General features: G+C 63.3%; 1 protein-coding gene and 1 long non-coding RNA gene across 15 annotated transcripts in view; one reads left to right on the forward strand and one right to left on the reverse strand.

The window, feature by feature from the left end:
- CAPN15 (calpain 15) overlaps positions 1-5505 on the forward strand; it is a 59836-nt gene extending 54331 nt beyond the window's left edge. For 12 of the 14 annotated variants that reach the window (XM_076351007.1, XM_076351006.1, XM_076351005.1 and 9 more), the window contains 8 exons: positions 775-998; positions 2046-2171; positions 2893-3045; positions 3279-3440; positions 3760-3989; positions 4200-4360; positions 4663-4841; positions 5036-5505. In XM_076351007.1, the coding sequence (XP_076207122.1) occupies positions 775-998; positions 2046-2171; positions 2893-3045; positions 3279-3440; positions 3760-3989; positions 4200-4360; positions 4663-4841; positions 5036-5213 (1413 nt within the window). In that variant the 3' untranslated portion in view covers positions 5214-5505. Of the gene's footprint in view, positions 1-774; positions 999-2045; positions 2172-2892; positions 3046-3278; positions 3441-3759; positions 3990-4199; positions 4361-4662; positions 4849-5035 lie in introns of all 14 variants that reach the window. The other 2 variants (XM_076351013.1, XM_076351014.1) reach the window with 2 other exon arrangements.
- A 5157-nt stretch (positions 5506-10662) lies between these two features.
- LOC143166554 (uncharacterized) lies at positions 10663-14982 on the reverse strand. Its single transcript, XR_012996421.1, has 3 exons — positions 14885-14982; positions 13685-13856; positions 10663-11309 (listed from the first exon to the last, which is right to left on the reverse strand). It is a non-coding gene; the product is annotated as an uncharacterized LOC143166554 (long non-coding RNA).
- Between the last annotated feature and the right edge of the window lie 827 nt (positions 14983-15809).

Genomic DNA, 15809 nt, shown 5'->3' on the forward strand with positions numbered 1-15809 from the left:
TTGCAGACCCCTGGGTGCATTCATGCAGCTTCTGCATTTCTTTCTGGACCCATAATCAGCCTAGCGATGCCAAGAGCAATAGCCTGGCACCAGAGCAAAGCGACTCCAGGGAGAGTTTCTCCCCTGCAAAACTTGCATCTTCTGGTTACATCTTGTCACTGTCCCTGTGCTGGAGTAGAGGACTTTGTCCATCTGCCTGGGAGTTTTTGGAGCTTGTCCTTGAAACAACATCTGCGTTCTGTGGTTGAAATCTAATTGCTCCCACGGCCGTGTGTGCTCTGGGCAGCCTCCTCCACCAAAGAAGTGTTGGTTTTGCTTTGCAACGGTGTGCGAGTGAAAGGCAGCTGTTCCAGATGTGCTCGATATCCTCTTCCATTATTAAACATTTTTAAATCCAGGTTGAAACAGAAGGAAGGGGCCATTAGCTTACAAGGTGGACACCCACCCCTGCCAGCCTGACTGCCTGGGCACCCCAGGGTGCAGCTGTGTCAGCATCCGGGCCTCTTGGGCGCTCACGCCAGGACATTTTCCCAAGGGGAATTAAACTGTGCAAACAAAACACTGAGCAGGCAGCGAACGGGGTCACCCTTGGCCTCATGCAGACAAGCTCCTGGGCGCTTGGCCTTGCTGCTCCTGCCTCTCCCATCTCCCATCTCCCATCACAGGGCTGGCAGGGGTGGGCGAGCAGGGCTTTGCCTTGTCTGCGCGCGCTGCCTTTGCTTTCCCATCTCCTGCCCAGGGCGGCTCGTGACGCGTTTCTCCCTCTTTCCGCAGGCCCAGAGGAAGCAGTTGTGGGTCGCCCTCATTGAGAAGGCGCTGGCCAAGCTTCATGGTTCGTACTTTGCCCTCCAGGCGGGGCGTGCTATTGAAGGCCTGGCTACACTAACGGGTGCCCCCTGCGAGAGCCTGATGCTGCAGGTCAGCTCCACTAACCCTCGCGAGGAGCCCATTGACACTGACCTCATCTGGGCCAAAATGCTGAGTTCTAAGGAGGCTGGGTAAGAGGAGGCAGGAGGGCGCCGTGGCAGGAGCATGGACGCTCGGAGCGGGGGGAGAGGGGGGCCACTCTCATTTGTAGAGGGTCAGAGGAGAGGGGCTAGTGCATTACCTAGGGTGCAGTCCACCACCCTTGGCATTCATCTGGAGTGTTGATGGAGCTCCCCCTCTAAGCTCTAAGAAATTATTTCTCCTTTGTTTAATTTTCATATGAAATTAAAATCCTGGTGAATTCCCTGTGCATGTTTACTGCTGTCTTCCGGGAGTTTTGAAGTGGCTGGCATTGAGCCTGCTTGCTTTGCTTTGAGGTTTTTTTGTATTGTTAAGTGTTTGACCCTGCACGTGTCTCCCACCCATATGTGGCATCTTTGCTGGCCACACCTGGGCATGACTACAGGCAGTCTATAAGGAGACAAAGCAAAAGCAATGTCCTCTTCCTCATCGCTCTGGCAGGAGGAGCGGGAGGGCAGTTAGGTTGACTGAAGGCAGGGTTGCTCCTGCCAGCCTGCAGTACGGGGCCACATGGGAGTCTGATAGGTCCCAGCACGTGGTGTCCCCCCAAGCCTGGCTGGTGCAGACCTCCCGCCCCGAATAGCCTGTCCTCACCTCTGCAGAATGGGCTGGCTGCCTGCGAAGTGGAGGCAGACATACCGCTTGCCTTTCTGTGTGGCTGAGCCCTGCCAGCCATCAGAGACGGGCAGGACCCCAGGGCCTGGCAGAAGACGGGTGAGGTTTAGACAAAGCTCCGCTGTGTGTGGACAGAGCTTTCAGCCCTGCAGGTGAGGGCACTGCTCAGAGAAGCTTGCCACAGAGCCTGGGCTCAAGCATGCACATGAGCGGGTGGAGGGAGCTCACTGCTGCCCAGGCAGAGCTCTGGCTGGCGAGGCCAGGGCGCTGCTCCTGGGAGGTTTACGGTGTGATTGCAGAGAGGGAATATCCAGGAACCTCCTGGGGGGGAAATCTGTCCTGTGCCTCGAGCGGTGGGGACGAGCTTCCGCCCCCGTGCCAGGCCTGGCAGGACACCAAGGGTTTTGTTGTCCCCCATGCAGGTTCCTCATGGGTGCATCCTGTGGTGGAGGCAACATGAAAGTGGATGATGTGGCCTACGAGAGTATGGGTCTGCGTCCACGTCACGCCTACTCCATCCTGGACGTGCGGGATGTCCAAGGCTTCAGGTGAGTTCAGGGTGGAGGCTGGCGTGGTACAGCAGACGTTCCTGCCAACCCTGGGGACAGATAATTGAGTGCATGCTGGGTAAGACCTTGGGGACTCTTCGGTGTCTGATCCTCATGGCCAGCAAGGGCTGTTTCTCCATCCCAGGGTGTCACATAAATGCTGTTGTCATATAAGCCGTCCTCGCCTGGCACAGGCTCCACGTCCAGGGCCGCTCTGCTCCAGGATGTCCTGTGGTGCAGAATGGTTCACCTGGTCTTCTCACAAGAGGCAGAGGGTTGAGCTGAGCTCTTTGAACTCAATGAGGCAATCAGAGCACCCTTCTCACCTTTGGAGGGTGGGGGGATAGGAAGGGGTGCTGCCCCCGACAGCCTGGGTGCTGTATGAAGCCCCATTTTCATCCGTGTCACTCCTGGGCTTGTGCAGCTCCGGGCACATGCTTGGCAGCCCCTTCCCGGCTGAGCCCCTTCCCCACAGCACCTGGCTGGAGGCCCTTTGGGCAGGGAAGGGCAGAGGGAGCTGCAGCAGGTCCAAAGCTGCAGGACGTGGGCATCTGGGGCCGCGGTGCGGGTGGCACATTGTCTGGGATGCTGTGAGGGCTTTGAAAGGCGGGAGCAGGAGCGGCTGGCTGAGTCTGCAGAGCTGGGAAAGCATCTCAGAGGTGATCTTCCTTGTGCACTCCTTCCTCCTGGGCCTCTGACACCATTTTTCCCTTTCTCCCAGGTTACTGCGGCTCCGAAACCCGTGGGGCCGCTTCTCCTGGAACGGCAGCTGGTCCGACGAGTGGCCGCACTGGCCAGCTCCCTTGCGTCACGACCTGATGCCCCATGGCAGCAGCGAGGGCGTCTTCTGGATGGAGTACAGCGATTTCATTAAGTACGGTAGTGCCCAGGAGGCAGAGGCTGTGGGGTGGGAAGCCAGGCAGGGGACAGAAAATGGGACATGGGGGTCAAGATGGGGCAGGCAGGACCAGGCATCCCCAGGGGGGTGCGGGTGACCTGCCGGCGCCTGCTGCTCCCGGCTGTGTGAGCTGCAGCATGCTGGGGCGTGGGGGCAGAGCAGTATACCTGCAGAGGACCCCGCCGGGGCTGAGCCCAGCTTCCCCACAGGTATTTTGACTCCGTGGATATCTGCAAGCTCCATTCGGACTGGCACGAGGTGCGTGTGCAGGGCATGTTCCCCAACAAGGCCAATGGGCCGGTGACGGTGACGTCGCTGACGGTGTTGGAGCGTGCTGCCCTGGAGTTTGCCCTCTTCCAGGAGGGCAGCAGGTGAGCTGGGCAGCACACGGGCTGCAGGCAGTGACCCGGACCCAGGAGAAATCCCAAACACATCGCCCTCTCACCCCGTGCCATCCCGCGGGGTGGCAGACCTCGGGGATGGGCCCCCACTGCCGTTTCTCCAGTTCTCCGGGGTCTGCTCATATTTTAGCTGAAACCCAAGCCCTGAACGCGTGCTGGTTCCTGGGGCTGGGTACTTGGGGCAGCGGGAGGACTCTTCCTCTGGATCCGCTGTCCTGCCCGTGGCCTCCACGTGCTCTGCAGGGCGGCGCTCGGGTGACGTGTGACCCTTCTACCCCTCCTGGTGCAGGCGGTCGGACACGGTGGACAGCCACTTGCTGGATCTGTGCATCATGGTTTTCCGGGCCACCTTCACCAGCGGGAACAAGCTGAGCCTGGGCCGGCTGATGGCTCACAGCAAACGAGCCGTCAAGAAGTTCGTCAACTGCGACGTCATGCTGGAGCCGGGCGAGTACGCCGTCGTGTGCTGTGCCTTCAACCACTGGAGCGCCGCCCTGGCAGGCCCCTCTGCCGCCCAGGGTAAGGGGCTGGGCTGCCGTCCCCGCGGCGATGCTGGCGGAGACCTTGGGGGAGGCAGAGATGACAAAAGCCCTTGATTTTCACCGTGGGGACCTTGCTGGGGGTGGAGGTCGCCTGCACGTGCAGCAACCTGGCAGCACCTTGCTCCTGGGGGTTGTGGGCTTGGTGACAGTCTCACTGATCCCCCCCTTCCTCCGTGTGTCTCCGCAGCATCCAGCCCCACCAGCAGCCGACCGGCCACCGATTATTCCAGCTATATCCTGGCCATCTACAGCTCTCGCCTGGTGATGGTGGAGCAGGTGGAGGCGCAGCCCACCACGTTGGCAGACGCCATCATCCTGCTGACCGAGAACAAGGGCGAGCGCCACGAGGTGGGTGCAGGTGGCACAGGGCAGGGTCTGGAGGGGGGTGATGCTGCCAGCGGGAGCCTGGACCCTGCCTCTGCCGTGTCCTCAGGCTGGCAGGAGTCAGGCAGGGCTGTGCCAGCGCTGGCTGCCACCTGGTCCCCTCCTACCCCATGGATGCCCACCCCCTTTGCTCCCTGGGGCAGCATGGGGTTCCCCAGCAGATGGGCAGCCCTTGGCTGGAGGTGGAAGATGCTGGTCCAGGGGCTGACATTCGGAGGCAGAGGTGCCCAGAGGCTTCACACCCCTGACCCTGCTGTTCGCCCCAGGGCCGCGAGGGGATGACCTGCTACTATTTGACGCACGGCTGGGCAGGGCTCATTGTGGTGGTGGAGAACCGGCACCCCAAGTCCTACCTGCACGTCCAGTGCGACTGCACCGACAGCTTCAACGTTGTCTCCACGCGCGGCAGCCTGAAAACGCAGGACAGCGTCCCCCCCCTGCACAGGTCTGGGGTAGGCAGGGGTGGGTCAGCGGGGGGCTGCCCGGCGAGGGCAGGCGGGTGCTGTTGGGCCCTGGGAGCAGAGCCTGGGGCTGGCGGGGAGGTATGGGAAGAGGGTGGGCACTGGGGTGACAGGCAGGGGGTGGGATTGCCGGGGCAGAGGCAGCTGCCTGGCCCTGAGCCCGTCACTCTCTTCGCAGGCAGGTGTTGGTGATCCTCTCCCAGCTGGAGGGTAACGCCGGCTTCTCCATCACCCACCGCCTGGCTCACCGCAAAGCCACCCAGGCCTTCCTCAATGACTGGATGTCGACGAAGGGCACCCACAACCCGCTGCTCACGCCCGAGGTCGCCGGGCTCCACGGCCCCCGGCCTCTATGACGAAGCGCCTCCCCGCTCCGCTCCCCCGTTATTTTCACCGAGCCTCTGGCCTGGGGTCGTCCCCCGAGCTGTCAGCGCTGAGCCGTGGGGCAGAGCCGGAGCATCACACCCAGCACTTTGCCCTGCGCCGCGGGGCCGGGGCGAGCTCTCAGGGCCAGGACCAGCTCTGCCTGCCGCCCCCCGCCCCGGCACCGCCGGCCCCCCATGCACTTTATGAGGAGCGGCTGGGGGCACGGGGCCATCTCAGGATCCCACCTGCCCCATACCCGCGCTGGGGCCCGGTGCCCTCAGCCTCCACCGGGCACGCAGTGGGGGGCTGGGGGGGGGGGGGAGGGGGGCTGGAGGTTGCTGTCAAGGCCCTTCCCAGGCACCACGCTCAGGACTCTGCCCCCTCCTGCGGCGCCAGGGCCCTGGCGCCGCAAAAAAAAGAATATACCTCTGACATCTGTCCGTCTGTGTGACCCTCCGTCTGTCCCCGGGCCCTTCCCACTGTCTTGTTCCCCCCATCGTCCGCTGCCAGGACCAACGTGGCACTGAGGTACCGTAGCTGGGCCGGGGGCTACCGGGGTCGCCCTGCAGTGGTGCCGCCCGTGCTGGCTGCTCGTGGCGGGCATCCGCTGTGGTGCCCGGACCCCCCCATCCACCTCGCCCGTCCCGGGTGCGGAGGCTGCCCCCTGCGCCATGCCGGCGCTGGGGAGGAGAGGGCGCTGGGTTGTTTTAGAAAGCTGCCGCTGCCGGGTTTTCACCGCACCTCAGGGTGAAATGCAGAGGTGCCCTCCTCTGCTGCCGCTCCAGAGCGGGGAGCGGGGCCACGGGGCGATGCTCGGGGGGGGGGGCTGCGGCAGCAGGGGCCCCCCCTCAACTCGTCACACAAGTGTTACTATGCAAAGGCGGCCGCTGAAAGCAGTGCCTGGAGAGAAGCCATGCGTCCTGAGCTGGGCTCAGCCCCCCGGGCACTGCCCTGCAGGGGCCTCCCCTCCCCTCCCCTGCCCTGCGGAGGTGAGGGGTGAAGGGCACAGGTACAGACCCAGGGTTCGGGGAGCAGCTCCCTGTGGCTTTACCATGTTGCCATGTGCCAGGGAGGGGAGGAGTGATTTTGGGAGGGGGGGAAGCAGAGAGCCCCATCCTTCAGAGGCCAAGTCCCGTGGAAGGTAGTGAGCACGAGGCGAAGGCTTGCAAGAGCCTCGGGGTGCCGCTGGCCCCGGCGAGTGCTCCGTGGCGGGGGCTGACCCCACGGTTTCAGGGCATCGTGGCTTGGCGCAGGCGTGGGGGGGTGTGTATCTGTGTGTGTGTTTTTTGGGGGTCCCCTGGTGTTAACCCTCTCCTTCCCGGGTTGCTTGGAGGGGGGCAGTGGGAGATGCTGGGCCCTGCTCCGGCGGGGACCGTGCTGGGGGGCAGCTTGCACCCCACATCCTGCGCCCAGCCAGCCTGGGCAGGGGGATGTGAGGGCTGTGGGGTTTGCCCAGCGTGTCCCTCCCTCCCTCCCACCCCGGGGAGCTGAGGGGTGGGCAGGGGGGGTGGGCTGCCCTGGCACCCTCCTGGCCCCCCCGGCCGGGGCTGCTGAGCCAAGCTCTGTCCTTATTTTTGTTTGTTGATCTGTTTTCTCTCTTCCCTGCTCCCTCCTCCTCAAGATGATTTGTCCTTCACTTTTTTCTCTCTCTCTCTGTCTTTCTGAGCTGTGAATATTTTTAACCCTGTAAATACTGTCCAGCTCTTAAGAAACATAGGATATTTTATCAATTGTAAATCAGATCAGTAATCCCTGTATGATACGAATTATCCATGGGTGGTTTTCAAACTCAGGTTCTGATGGACCAAATAAAGTTTTGTTTTTTACTGAAGCTGCCTGGTTTTGCTGTGCTCGGCTGCGGCACCGGGAGGGACGGTGGGGAAGGGGTGCCGGCCGGCCCTTGGCCGTGAGATTTTTTGGGGTCCAAGCAAAGAGTCTTGAAGCCGTTTCTGTGGAGCGGTGGGCGTCCGTCAGTGCCCTGAAAGTAGAGCTGAGCACGCAAAAAAGGGGTGAAGTTGAGTTTCGGGTTTCTTTGGCTGCGCTCCGGGGCGCGGGGGCCGGGAAGGGCCGCGCGGGGGAGCAGAAAGGGGCGAAAACAAAGCGAAATCCGGGAGCTCCCGTAAACCGAGCGGCAGCTCCCCCTTCCCCGGGCCGAGCAGGGCTGCGCCGCGGCCGGGAGAGGGCAGCCGCTGCCCGCCCGCTGCCGCCGCCGCCCGGCCGGCGCAGGGGCTCCGGCTCGCCGGGAGCGGCCGGGGCCGGGGCCGACGCGGGGCTCCAGGTCCCGGCCGGGGTCAGGCACCAGCCGGTGGGCAGGGCACCTCCTGCCTCAGTTTCCCCGTAAGCATCACGACGGGCTGCGGGACGGCCGAGGGGTGCGATGGTGCCAGGGCCGCGCCCGGTGCATCGCCGGCACCGCGCCCGGGTTGGGGATGAAGGAGCGGCTTCTTCATCCTCACCACCACCCAGGGCAGCACCCATCCTCCCTCCCGCCTCCCCGTTGGGGCCGGAGGCGAGGCAGGCTGGCGCCGGGGAGAGCTTTCCGGCTGAGCGGAGGCGGCCGGCTGCGCGCCAGCCCGCTCTCGCCCGGGGTGGGCACCTTGAGACCAGTAGGGAGAGACAGAAGGAGAAGGTTTCGGTCTTTCTTACAGCAACTTGTAATAGATTTTTCCGGGCGAAACATCTTTGCATTCAGGAGGCCCTGTCACAAGCCATCAGCCTCAGCCGGGGAGAAACAGATGGAGAGTTAATTTTGGCGGGGAGGGCACTGCCGTGCTCCCCTCCTCTCCCCTCAGTCTGTTCAGGGAGAGGAGCCGTGTCGGCAGAGGCAGGGTTTAACCCTCGCGGCCGCGCAGCCCCTTGCCCTCGCCTCTGCGGGCAGGCTGCCTGCGTGGGCCCTGCTCCCTCCTGCCCGCTCCCTCCCAGGGATGCCGGCTGGGTTGCGTGGCTAAAACCGCTGCCTGTCACCAACCACGGGGCTGCCCCACGCGTGAACGGGGTCCCCCCCACCCGGCTCTGTGCTGCTCAACGCCAAGGACGCACTCGGACATCTCAGCCCAGTGACCTGGTGGTGGCCCTTGTCGTGATGGTGGGCTGCGTGGCCAGCCCAGGCGGGCAACTGCGTCCTGCCTTCCCCACGGGCCACGGCTCTCCGGAGCCACGTCGTGGCGAGCCCTGCACCAGCCAACGTGCTGGGGGCAAATCCCACCATGCCAGGAGCTCGGCAAGGCGGCGCCCGGTGCAGCCGGGGACACTCGGGCACCGGGTGGGCTGGTGCGTGGAGGGGACAGCATCTCCCAGGAGCGGGCACGTGGCTGGTAGCGGACGGCAGCAATGCTGCCCACGGCCCTGAGCCACCGAGAGCCCTCAGGACACCCCCAGGGTCACCAACTTGGCAATGGACAAGAGCAGGGGCCATGGAGGAGAGGGAGGTGAAATCAAGCCGTAATTGCGCGTGATTCACAAGGGTTGAGCCAGCACTAACTGCTTTATAATTACATATAATTGTGTGTCAAAAGATCTGATTGTATTTGACACATCAGCTTCGGTGTAGTGTGTTGCTTCATCAGTAAATTTGTCATCCCTTGACTCTGTCATGTCTTAAGCCTGAGGTCTGAAGGGGGAGATGGGGACAGGCAGTGAGAGCGGTGGGTCGGAAGGGAAGGACAGACGGAAGGATGGACAGCAGGACGGGGGAAGAGGGAGCAAGAGTGCTGTTGTACCGACCCATATGAACAGCAGAGAGGCTGGAGCACGTGTGTGACGATGAAGGCAGCAAGCAGGCAGGGGCTGTCCCACCGGGCCCTGCCCTGGCATGGCGGTAAGACCCTAATCAAGAGGCTGTGGCTACAAAAAGCCAAGTGACGGCACAAGTCACCCCGAGGACGCCAGGTCGCACTTGGCGGGAGAGGGCGAGAGGGCAGGCTGCTGTGGGCATGTGAGCCCACCGCGCTGCCGGCTGCTCCTGTGCCCATAGCGCTGGTCCCCTCCATGCACAGGGTTGATGCTGCTTCTTCCTGGGCGGCCATGAGGATGCTCAGGCGGGCGAAGGTGTTTGCTATCCCATCGGCACGGTCACCACCCCTCGACCCGCCGAGCCCAGGGGTGTCTCCCAGGGCTGGAGGTGGAAACGTGGGTCCTTGCTGTAGGATCCAGGCGGGCGCTGGCCACTCGTCAGGCCCTGGCACCACCACTGCCGGGGCCCTGCGGCCGCGCCAGGGCTGCGTGGGGAGGGGGCACATCAGGGAGCGAGGGCTTGAGCGCTCTCTGTGATTCACTCTGACTATAATGGGAGCTGCTGGTGAATATTTTATGGCTCCCACAGGGCAGATAGAACATATTGTGCATTTTACGCCACAAATCTCCGCCTAGAGACAGAGGGAGGCTTAAAAAAGAGCAGCACCAGCGCTGCGTCGGGCTGGAGGGGGGCAGAGCTGCAGTGCCAGAGTGGGGTTTGCGAGGGCACAGCTGCCCGCCCATGCCACCCTCCCTGGGGTGCCCCAAGCCCGGTATCGTCCCGGGCAAGGAAGATGTTTTGCAGCCGCGGGAACAGGCCGCTGCCAAAGCGTTCTGCGGTGGCTGCGGCTGCCGCGGGCCAGGCCTGGCTGCTCTGCGGCTCTGCGGCACAGGCAAAGTGCTTTGCCCGGGGCTGAGTGCTGCAGGAGGGGGCCCTGCCTGCACCGCCGCTGCCTGCGCCCGGGTCTGCCTTTCCCTTCGTCAATAATGCAGTCCCTGCCCCGGACCGCCCGCCGGCACTGCCGGCAATAATGGATCGGGGATGTGAGCAACCGCCCCGGCTCAGTCGAGCAGGAGGGTCTGCACCCCCCCCCCCCCGGCCCCCTCCTCATCCTCGGCTGAGTCTGATGCTCTGCCAGGAGCTGGCGATTGATGGAGGAGCCCACCGCTGCCTTCGCCCTCGCACGCGGCAGCTGCTGCCTGCTGCTGCCCAACTTGCAGACACCAGCGTGGGGTTTTGGGGGGGCTGCCTACAAGGTAACCCCACGCCAACCCCAGCACCCCTGGAGGGAGCGGTTGCTGCTGGGGCCAGGGCTCCTGGCCGGTCCCACTCACCAAGGATGCGTGGCCCGGCTGGCTCCGGCACCGTGTGCCAGGACGGTGGCTCAGGCTGGGACTCCCAGCCCTGCTGCAGTGCCGTGTTTGCATGGGTGAGCTCTGGGTGCCGGGGTGCTTGCCCCACTCCCCTCGAGCATGCCCCGCTGCCTGGCAGGCAGGCAGCCATTAGAGAGATTGCTGGCAGCTGCCTGCACCAACTTGGTCTGGGCTGGAGCTGGGGGGGGGCCGCTCAGAGCCCGGCAGCGAGGAGGAGGAGGAGGAGGAGGATGTAAGCATAGGAACCACTGGGTTAGGGCCAGACCACAGGTGCTACTGTGGGTGCTCAGCAGCCCCTCGCCCCCCCACTCTGGAGACCCCTGGCTCCCCACACAGCCACCATCGGGCAGGGTGAGGACCTGATGGTGGGGGGCAGCTGGACCTTCAGATGGGGGAGAATCCCCCGAGGTCTGGGTCAGCCCTGGGCACCCCCCCACTGCCCTGGGGGCAGCCCCCAGCCCCCCGACATGGCCATGCAGGCAGCGGGGCAGATACATGCAGCCACCACAGATGCCCCCACTGCATCACGGACCCCCACTGTGTCCCCAGCTCTGATGGGTAAGCGGAGCCCTCTGACATCTCCCCCCACCCTGAAGGGGGGGGTACTGCACCCTGAGAGTGGTGGTGGGGCTGCTGTGGGGTCCTCAGCCGGGGTTCACAGTGGCACACGGCCGAGTGGCTTCACAGCAGGGCTGCGATGGCATCCCGGGGGGGCTGTGCTGTCCCCTGGGTGGGTTTCCCCAGGGACGAGGCTCAGGCACCCACCCCGTCTGGACCACGAGCACGGGCGGGCCATGGAGAAGGCTTCGCTGGGATGAAAAGGAAAGCCCCAATCCAGGGCGGCTCCTCTCCTCCTCCTGCCCATCCTCTCCATCCAAAGGCAGCTGGGCGAGGGGCTATGCCGGGGTCCAGGGCCGGCTGGCACAGCTGGGGCTGCGGCGGCCGCACCGCCCGGGCTGTCACGGGCTGGGCTATCGAATCTGAAAGCAATTAAAGCCATCATCAGCGCTCGCTCGGGGCTGGCTCCAGGCTGCAGGGAAGCTGCCACAACAGATCATGTGCTCAATGCTGCTGGCCCGAGGACCCGGCTCAGCCCCGCGCCGGCTCCCACCCGTGCCCCGACACGCACCGGTGCCAGCCCTGGCCAGCACCCACGCAGGGGAGGATGGGGCAGGGCGAGAGGTCGCGGTGAGGAGCCACGTGGCATCCCCGGCAGGCAGCCACTCACTCTCGGTGCATCTGCGAGGCAGGATGGGGTCTTGCTTGGCAGAGGGGGCTTGGCCACCAGCTTTGGCCACCGCTGCGATTGCCACATGCTTGCTGTGACGAGGAGCCGGCAGTGCCGGGCAGCAGGACGGGATGGCTCAGGGGTGTTCCCATGGGTGCTGAGGAGGGCTCGGCACCCCGGTGCTCTCCCTTGGGGCACAGTGGGGCTGGGCTGGGCACGGCTGGGAGCTGCCTGCATTGGCGGCTGCCTGCACGGGCAGCTTTTCCCAGCAGGATGGCTGGAGCCCGTGGCCCACGGCTCATCCCACGTGGTGACGATGGGGACAGCCCTGGCAGGTCATACCCTGGGGCGGGGGGGGGGGGGGCAAGAAGGAGCACACCCCGACCCGGGGAGCTGCTGAAAGCAGGGTGGCGATGGAGGGGTGCTGCAAAGGGCCCGTCCCCGGGGCGAGGAGAGGGCTGCCACCGAGCCCCTTCCCCCCCGACAGCCCCTTCCCTGCTGATGGGGAGCAGTGCCTGGACCTCCCGCCCCCCCCCCCCCCATTTTGGTGAGGCCGCAGCCGCCTGCCCGCGGTCCCCCGGCTTAGGGCCTGATCCAGCCGCTCCAGGAGCAGCTCCCGGGGCTAAAACCATCCCCACGCTCCCGCCGGGGCGTGTCGGGGCGGGGGGTGCCCCCTCCTCGGGCACCGCACAGTTAAGCAGAAGTTTGCTGGTACGGAAGTTGCACATTGTCTTGAGGCACATTTTCTGTTTTTTCACTTGTGAAATATTTCTGTCAGAACCAGTTAATGTACAAATTAGCAGCGGTGGTCTCTCTTACGTCTTCTGACTCACTAATTTGACAGGGGGTGTTTCGGTGGTGGAGCTCGCTCTTGACAGGCAAACAGGAGGTCAGGGACCCGCAGGGGGAGGAGGCACCGAGCCGCAGCTTCCCGGGGGTCTTCTCCTTCCTAACCCACCCCACCGCTCCCGTCTAGTCATCCCTGGCTGGAGGAGTTGAGCTTGGGTTTGAGGGTTTTTTTTTTTCCCCAAAATCATTTTTTTCCCCAAAATCGGCTCCTGTGCTAGGTAAGGAAATGGGAAGGGAGCCTGGGGGTGGGGGTTACACTTTTGGGGTCCTGCAGGCAAACCCAAGGTGCACGGCTAGAGGGAGCCAGCACGAGGAGGGGACATGGGCATGGAGAGGGCTCCCCGCATCACAGCCGCATCCTTCACCTCCCTCAAGCCAGGTCACTCCTGGGGCTCCAGCTCTGCATTTGCAGGATGACACACCACACTACACCCCCCCCCCCCGAACAGTCCCCATCCTCCTCCTGCCCTTAGAGAGAAACTAATTGATGCTCACATTATCTGTGCACATCATCCCTCCACCCTGGGTTATCGATGAGCCAAGGGGCTGCACAACCCCCTTTTATTTCTCAATCTGCATAATTGGGATGATGTTAGTCAGCAGGGAGGGGGGATGCACCGCTGCTGGGGGGGCTGGAGGCACTGGCTGGGCATCGCAGCAGCAGAGGGGAGCGGCCGGAGCCGGCCGTGCCCGGGAGACGCGGCCCCAGCATTGAGCAATGCTCAGGACCATGTCGTGCAATCTGTCCCCGGGCTAGAGGCTCACGCGACAGATGGACCGCACGCCGTGCCCGGGAGGTCAGCGGTTTTTTGGGCCGTTGAGGGATGCGTGTTAAAAACCACCAGCCTCTGCTCGTGCCACCTTCCTCTGATGTCCGGGGACCGATAGGCACTGCAGCGAGTTGGCCCAGGACTGAACTGGACAAACACGGGCACCTCCTGACCACGCTCCTGCTGGAGGAGGGGAAGGAGCTTGGTGGCTGCTCTCTCCAGCCGTGGCGTCCTGGCTGTATGGCTGCCAGGGGCTGGAAACGAACCCAGGAAGGTGATCACCACTGCGGGAAGGGCAGCTCCAGAGCACAGTCATGCAGCCCCACGTTTTCCCCATTTCCCCTCTTTCTACTGATGTTTGCTGAGGGCTTTGTTGGGGGTTGAGCTCTCCCTGCTCATCGAGTTTACTCCTGAAGACATAAAACCCCCTGGGACGCTGGGGTTGCATCCTGTGGCCAGCACCCACCCGTGTGTACCACACCCCCACAAAATCCTCCCTTTTCGGTACCTGGGTGACCAGAGCTGGTGTTTCACAACGTCAGGGCAGCAGCCTGAAGATTTTTGAGCTGTTGCATCCTGCAAAGGTCTCAAACCAACCAGACTGAATGGTCCTTTCCTCCCCAGAGATTCAACTCCATTTTCAAACACTCTGTCTCAAGCTGGAGCCCCGAGATGTTGCCCTGTAAGAGTGAGACACCAGGCTCCAAAACCAATAGTCGAGAAAACCAGTTTCACATCATGCTGCGTAGAAACAGCGGCTCAGTCCAGCCTCTCCCAAGAGCCCCTTGGCAGCAGCATCGGGTCTGGAAAGGAACTGGGAACTCCCGATTCCCCTTTCTAAATGAAAAATGGGAGTTTGCTTTCCAGGGATGAATCTGTGCCCAGTTGGCAGGCGTGACCAGTCTCTGGTTATGCTGGCGAGGATGCTCAGGCAGCTGCTGGCACAGCCCCGCACCGCAACGCATAATGGCTCCTGTGGCTCACGACCCTTGAAGAAACTCCGCTGCGGCACTGGTACCCTCCTTTCCCTGACGTGGCCAAATTCACCACGAACCTGCCCACGCCAGAGGGCACGCAGCCACCCTAACGCCTCTTGGCAGCTTCATAGAGATGTTGCACTTCATCCCATACCTGAAAAGTCCCCACTGGTAATAAGGTGGGATGAAAACCACCATGCTTAAACCAAGGAAAGTTGCCTGCTACATCTACCATTGCTTTTAGCGAGACTATTTGGACTAGACAGATGAATGGGGGAGAGCTCTGGATTAACACAGCGGCTTTCCCTCTCCGCCAGATCCAGGCCTCCTTGGGGCCACCTGAGACGCCACGTCATGGCAGGGTATCACTGCAGTGGAGAGACCCTGATGAACTGCTGCCCATGGCACAGCGCAGCAGCTCGGGGAGGGCTCTGCCTAGGACTTGTAGTGTCTTTTAGGGGCTGCAGTGGAGCTCCGGTGGGGAGCAACGCACCTGCAGGAGACAGCGCAGAGCTGATGGATACTCCAGGGCCGCGGGAGAGATCTCCCCAAACCCAGCCCTGTGCCGGGGTGGGTGTCAGGCTCCAGCCAGGGGTCCTCAGGTCCTCTGCACCCCAAGGTGCCCTTTTAACCATGTGGCTGCAGATGCATCCACCACACCACCCCAGGCACCCACCCCACACACGGTCCAGCTCCCCACCCACCGCCCCAGCACTGTGCCGGCCACGTACCACCAGGGACAGGGAGCAGGACTGCGGCTGGTTGCACCCCACGGAGTTGCCGGCCGGCTTCCCCGGCACAAGGGGCTGCGGGAGCAGCGAGCACCAGCCTCGCCGCTGCCTGGGAGGGAGCTGCCGGATGCAGAGGCGGCTGGGGCGAAACAGCTCAGGCAGCACAAATCGACTGTGACAGCCCCAGAAAGGCTGAGCCCGGGGGTGCGGAAAAATACAAGTTCGTTTCCTTTTCCTTACCATATGCTCCCCTTCAGCTGTGGGCGGCACGATAATTACTGCCATCCACCATGCTGGTCTGGCTTGTCACACAGGCTGCCGGCTGCTCCGCAGCAAGGGCTGAGCACAGCACCGGGTCTGCGGGCAGAGCCTGCCCCGGCCCCACTCGCGCTGGGGAGTGGGATTTGGGTCCCTGGTTCCCAGGTTTGGTCCTCCCTGGCACAAGGGACATCAGCCTGAAGGCAGCAGAGGTGGGGAGCAAGCTGCAGACCCCTTTTTCCCCAGCAGTGTCTCCTGGGGGACACATGCCACCTTGCTGTTCACTTTGGCTTAGGTGCCACTTCTCCCCCAGCTGCATCGGAGCTGGGTGTGAACACCTCTGTTCCACTTAGCAGGACACTGCCAGGGAGGTCCTGTGCTAGGTCCCATGCCTGGCTGCCAGGAGACTCTGAGGCCAGCTACTCCTTGGGCAGATTAGAAGAGGAGCTCTGGTGGAGTGCCCTAAAGGTCAGGGAGGGGGTAGGCTTTGAGCAGGGGGTTGGACCAGACCACCTCCAGAGGCCCCTTCCAGTCCCAAGTGTGCTGCGGCTCTGTAAGGATGCAGTTGGTGCCGTGCAGGTAGGAGCACCATGCCCCGAAGAACATGCAGTCACTCTGGCATGCACAAAGCACGAGCCAGGGCACCATTCCCCGAGGAAGGAGCAGG

The sequence above is a fragment of the Aptenodytes patagonicus genome, chromosome 13 (assembly GCF_965638725.1).
Source record: "Aptenodytes patagonicus chromosome 13, bAptPat1.pri.cur, whole genome shotgun sequence".
NCBI classification, from domain to species: domain Eukaryota; kingdom Metazoa; phylum Chordata; class Aves; order Sphenisciformes; family Spheniscidae; genus Aptenodytes; species Aptenodytes patagonicus.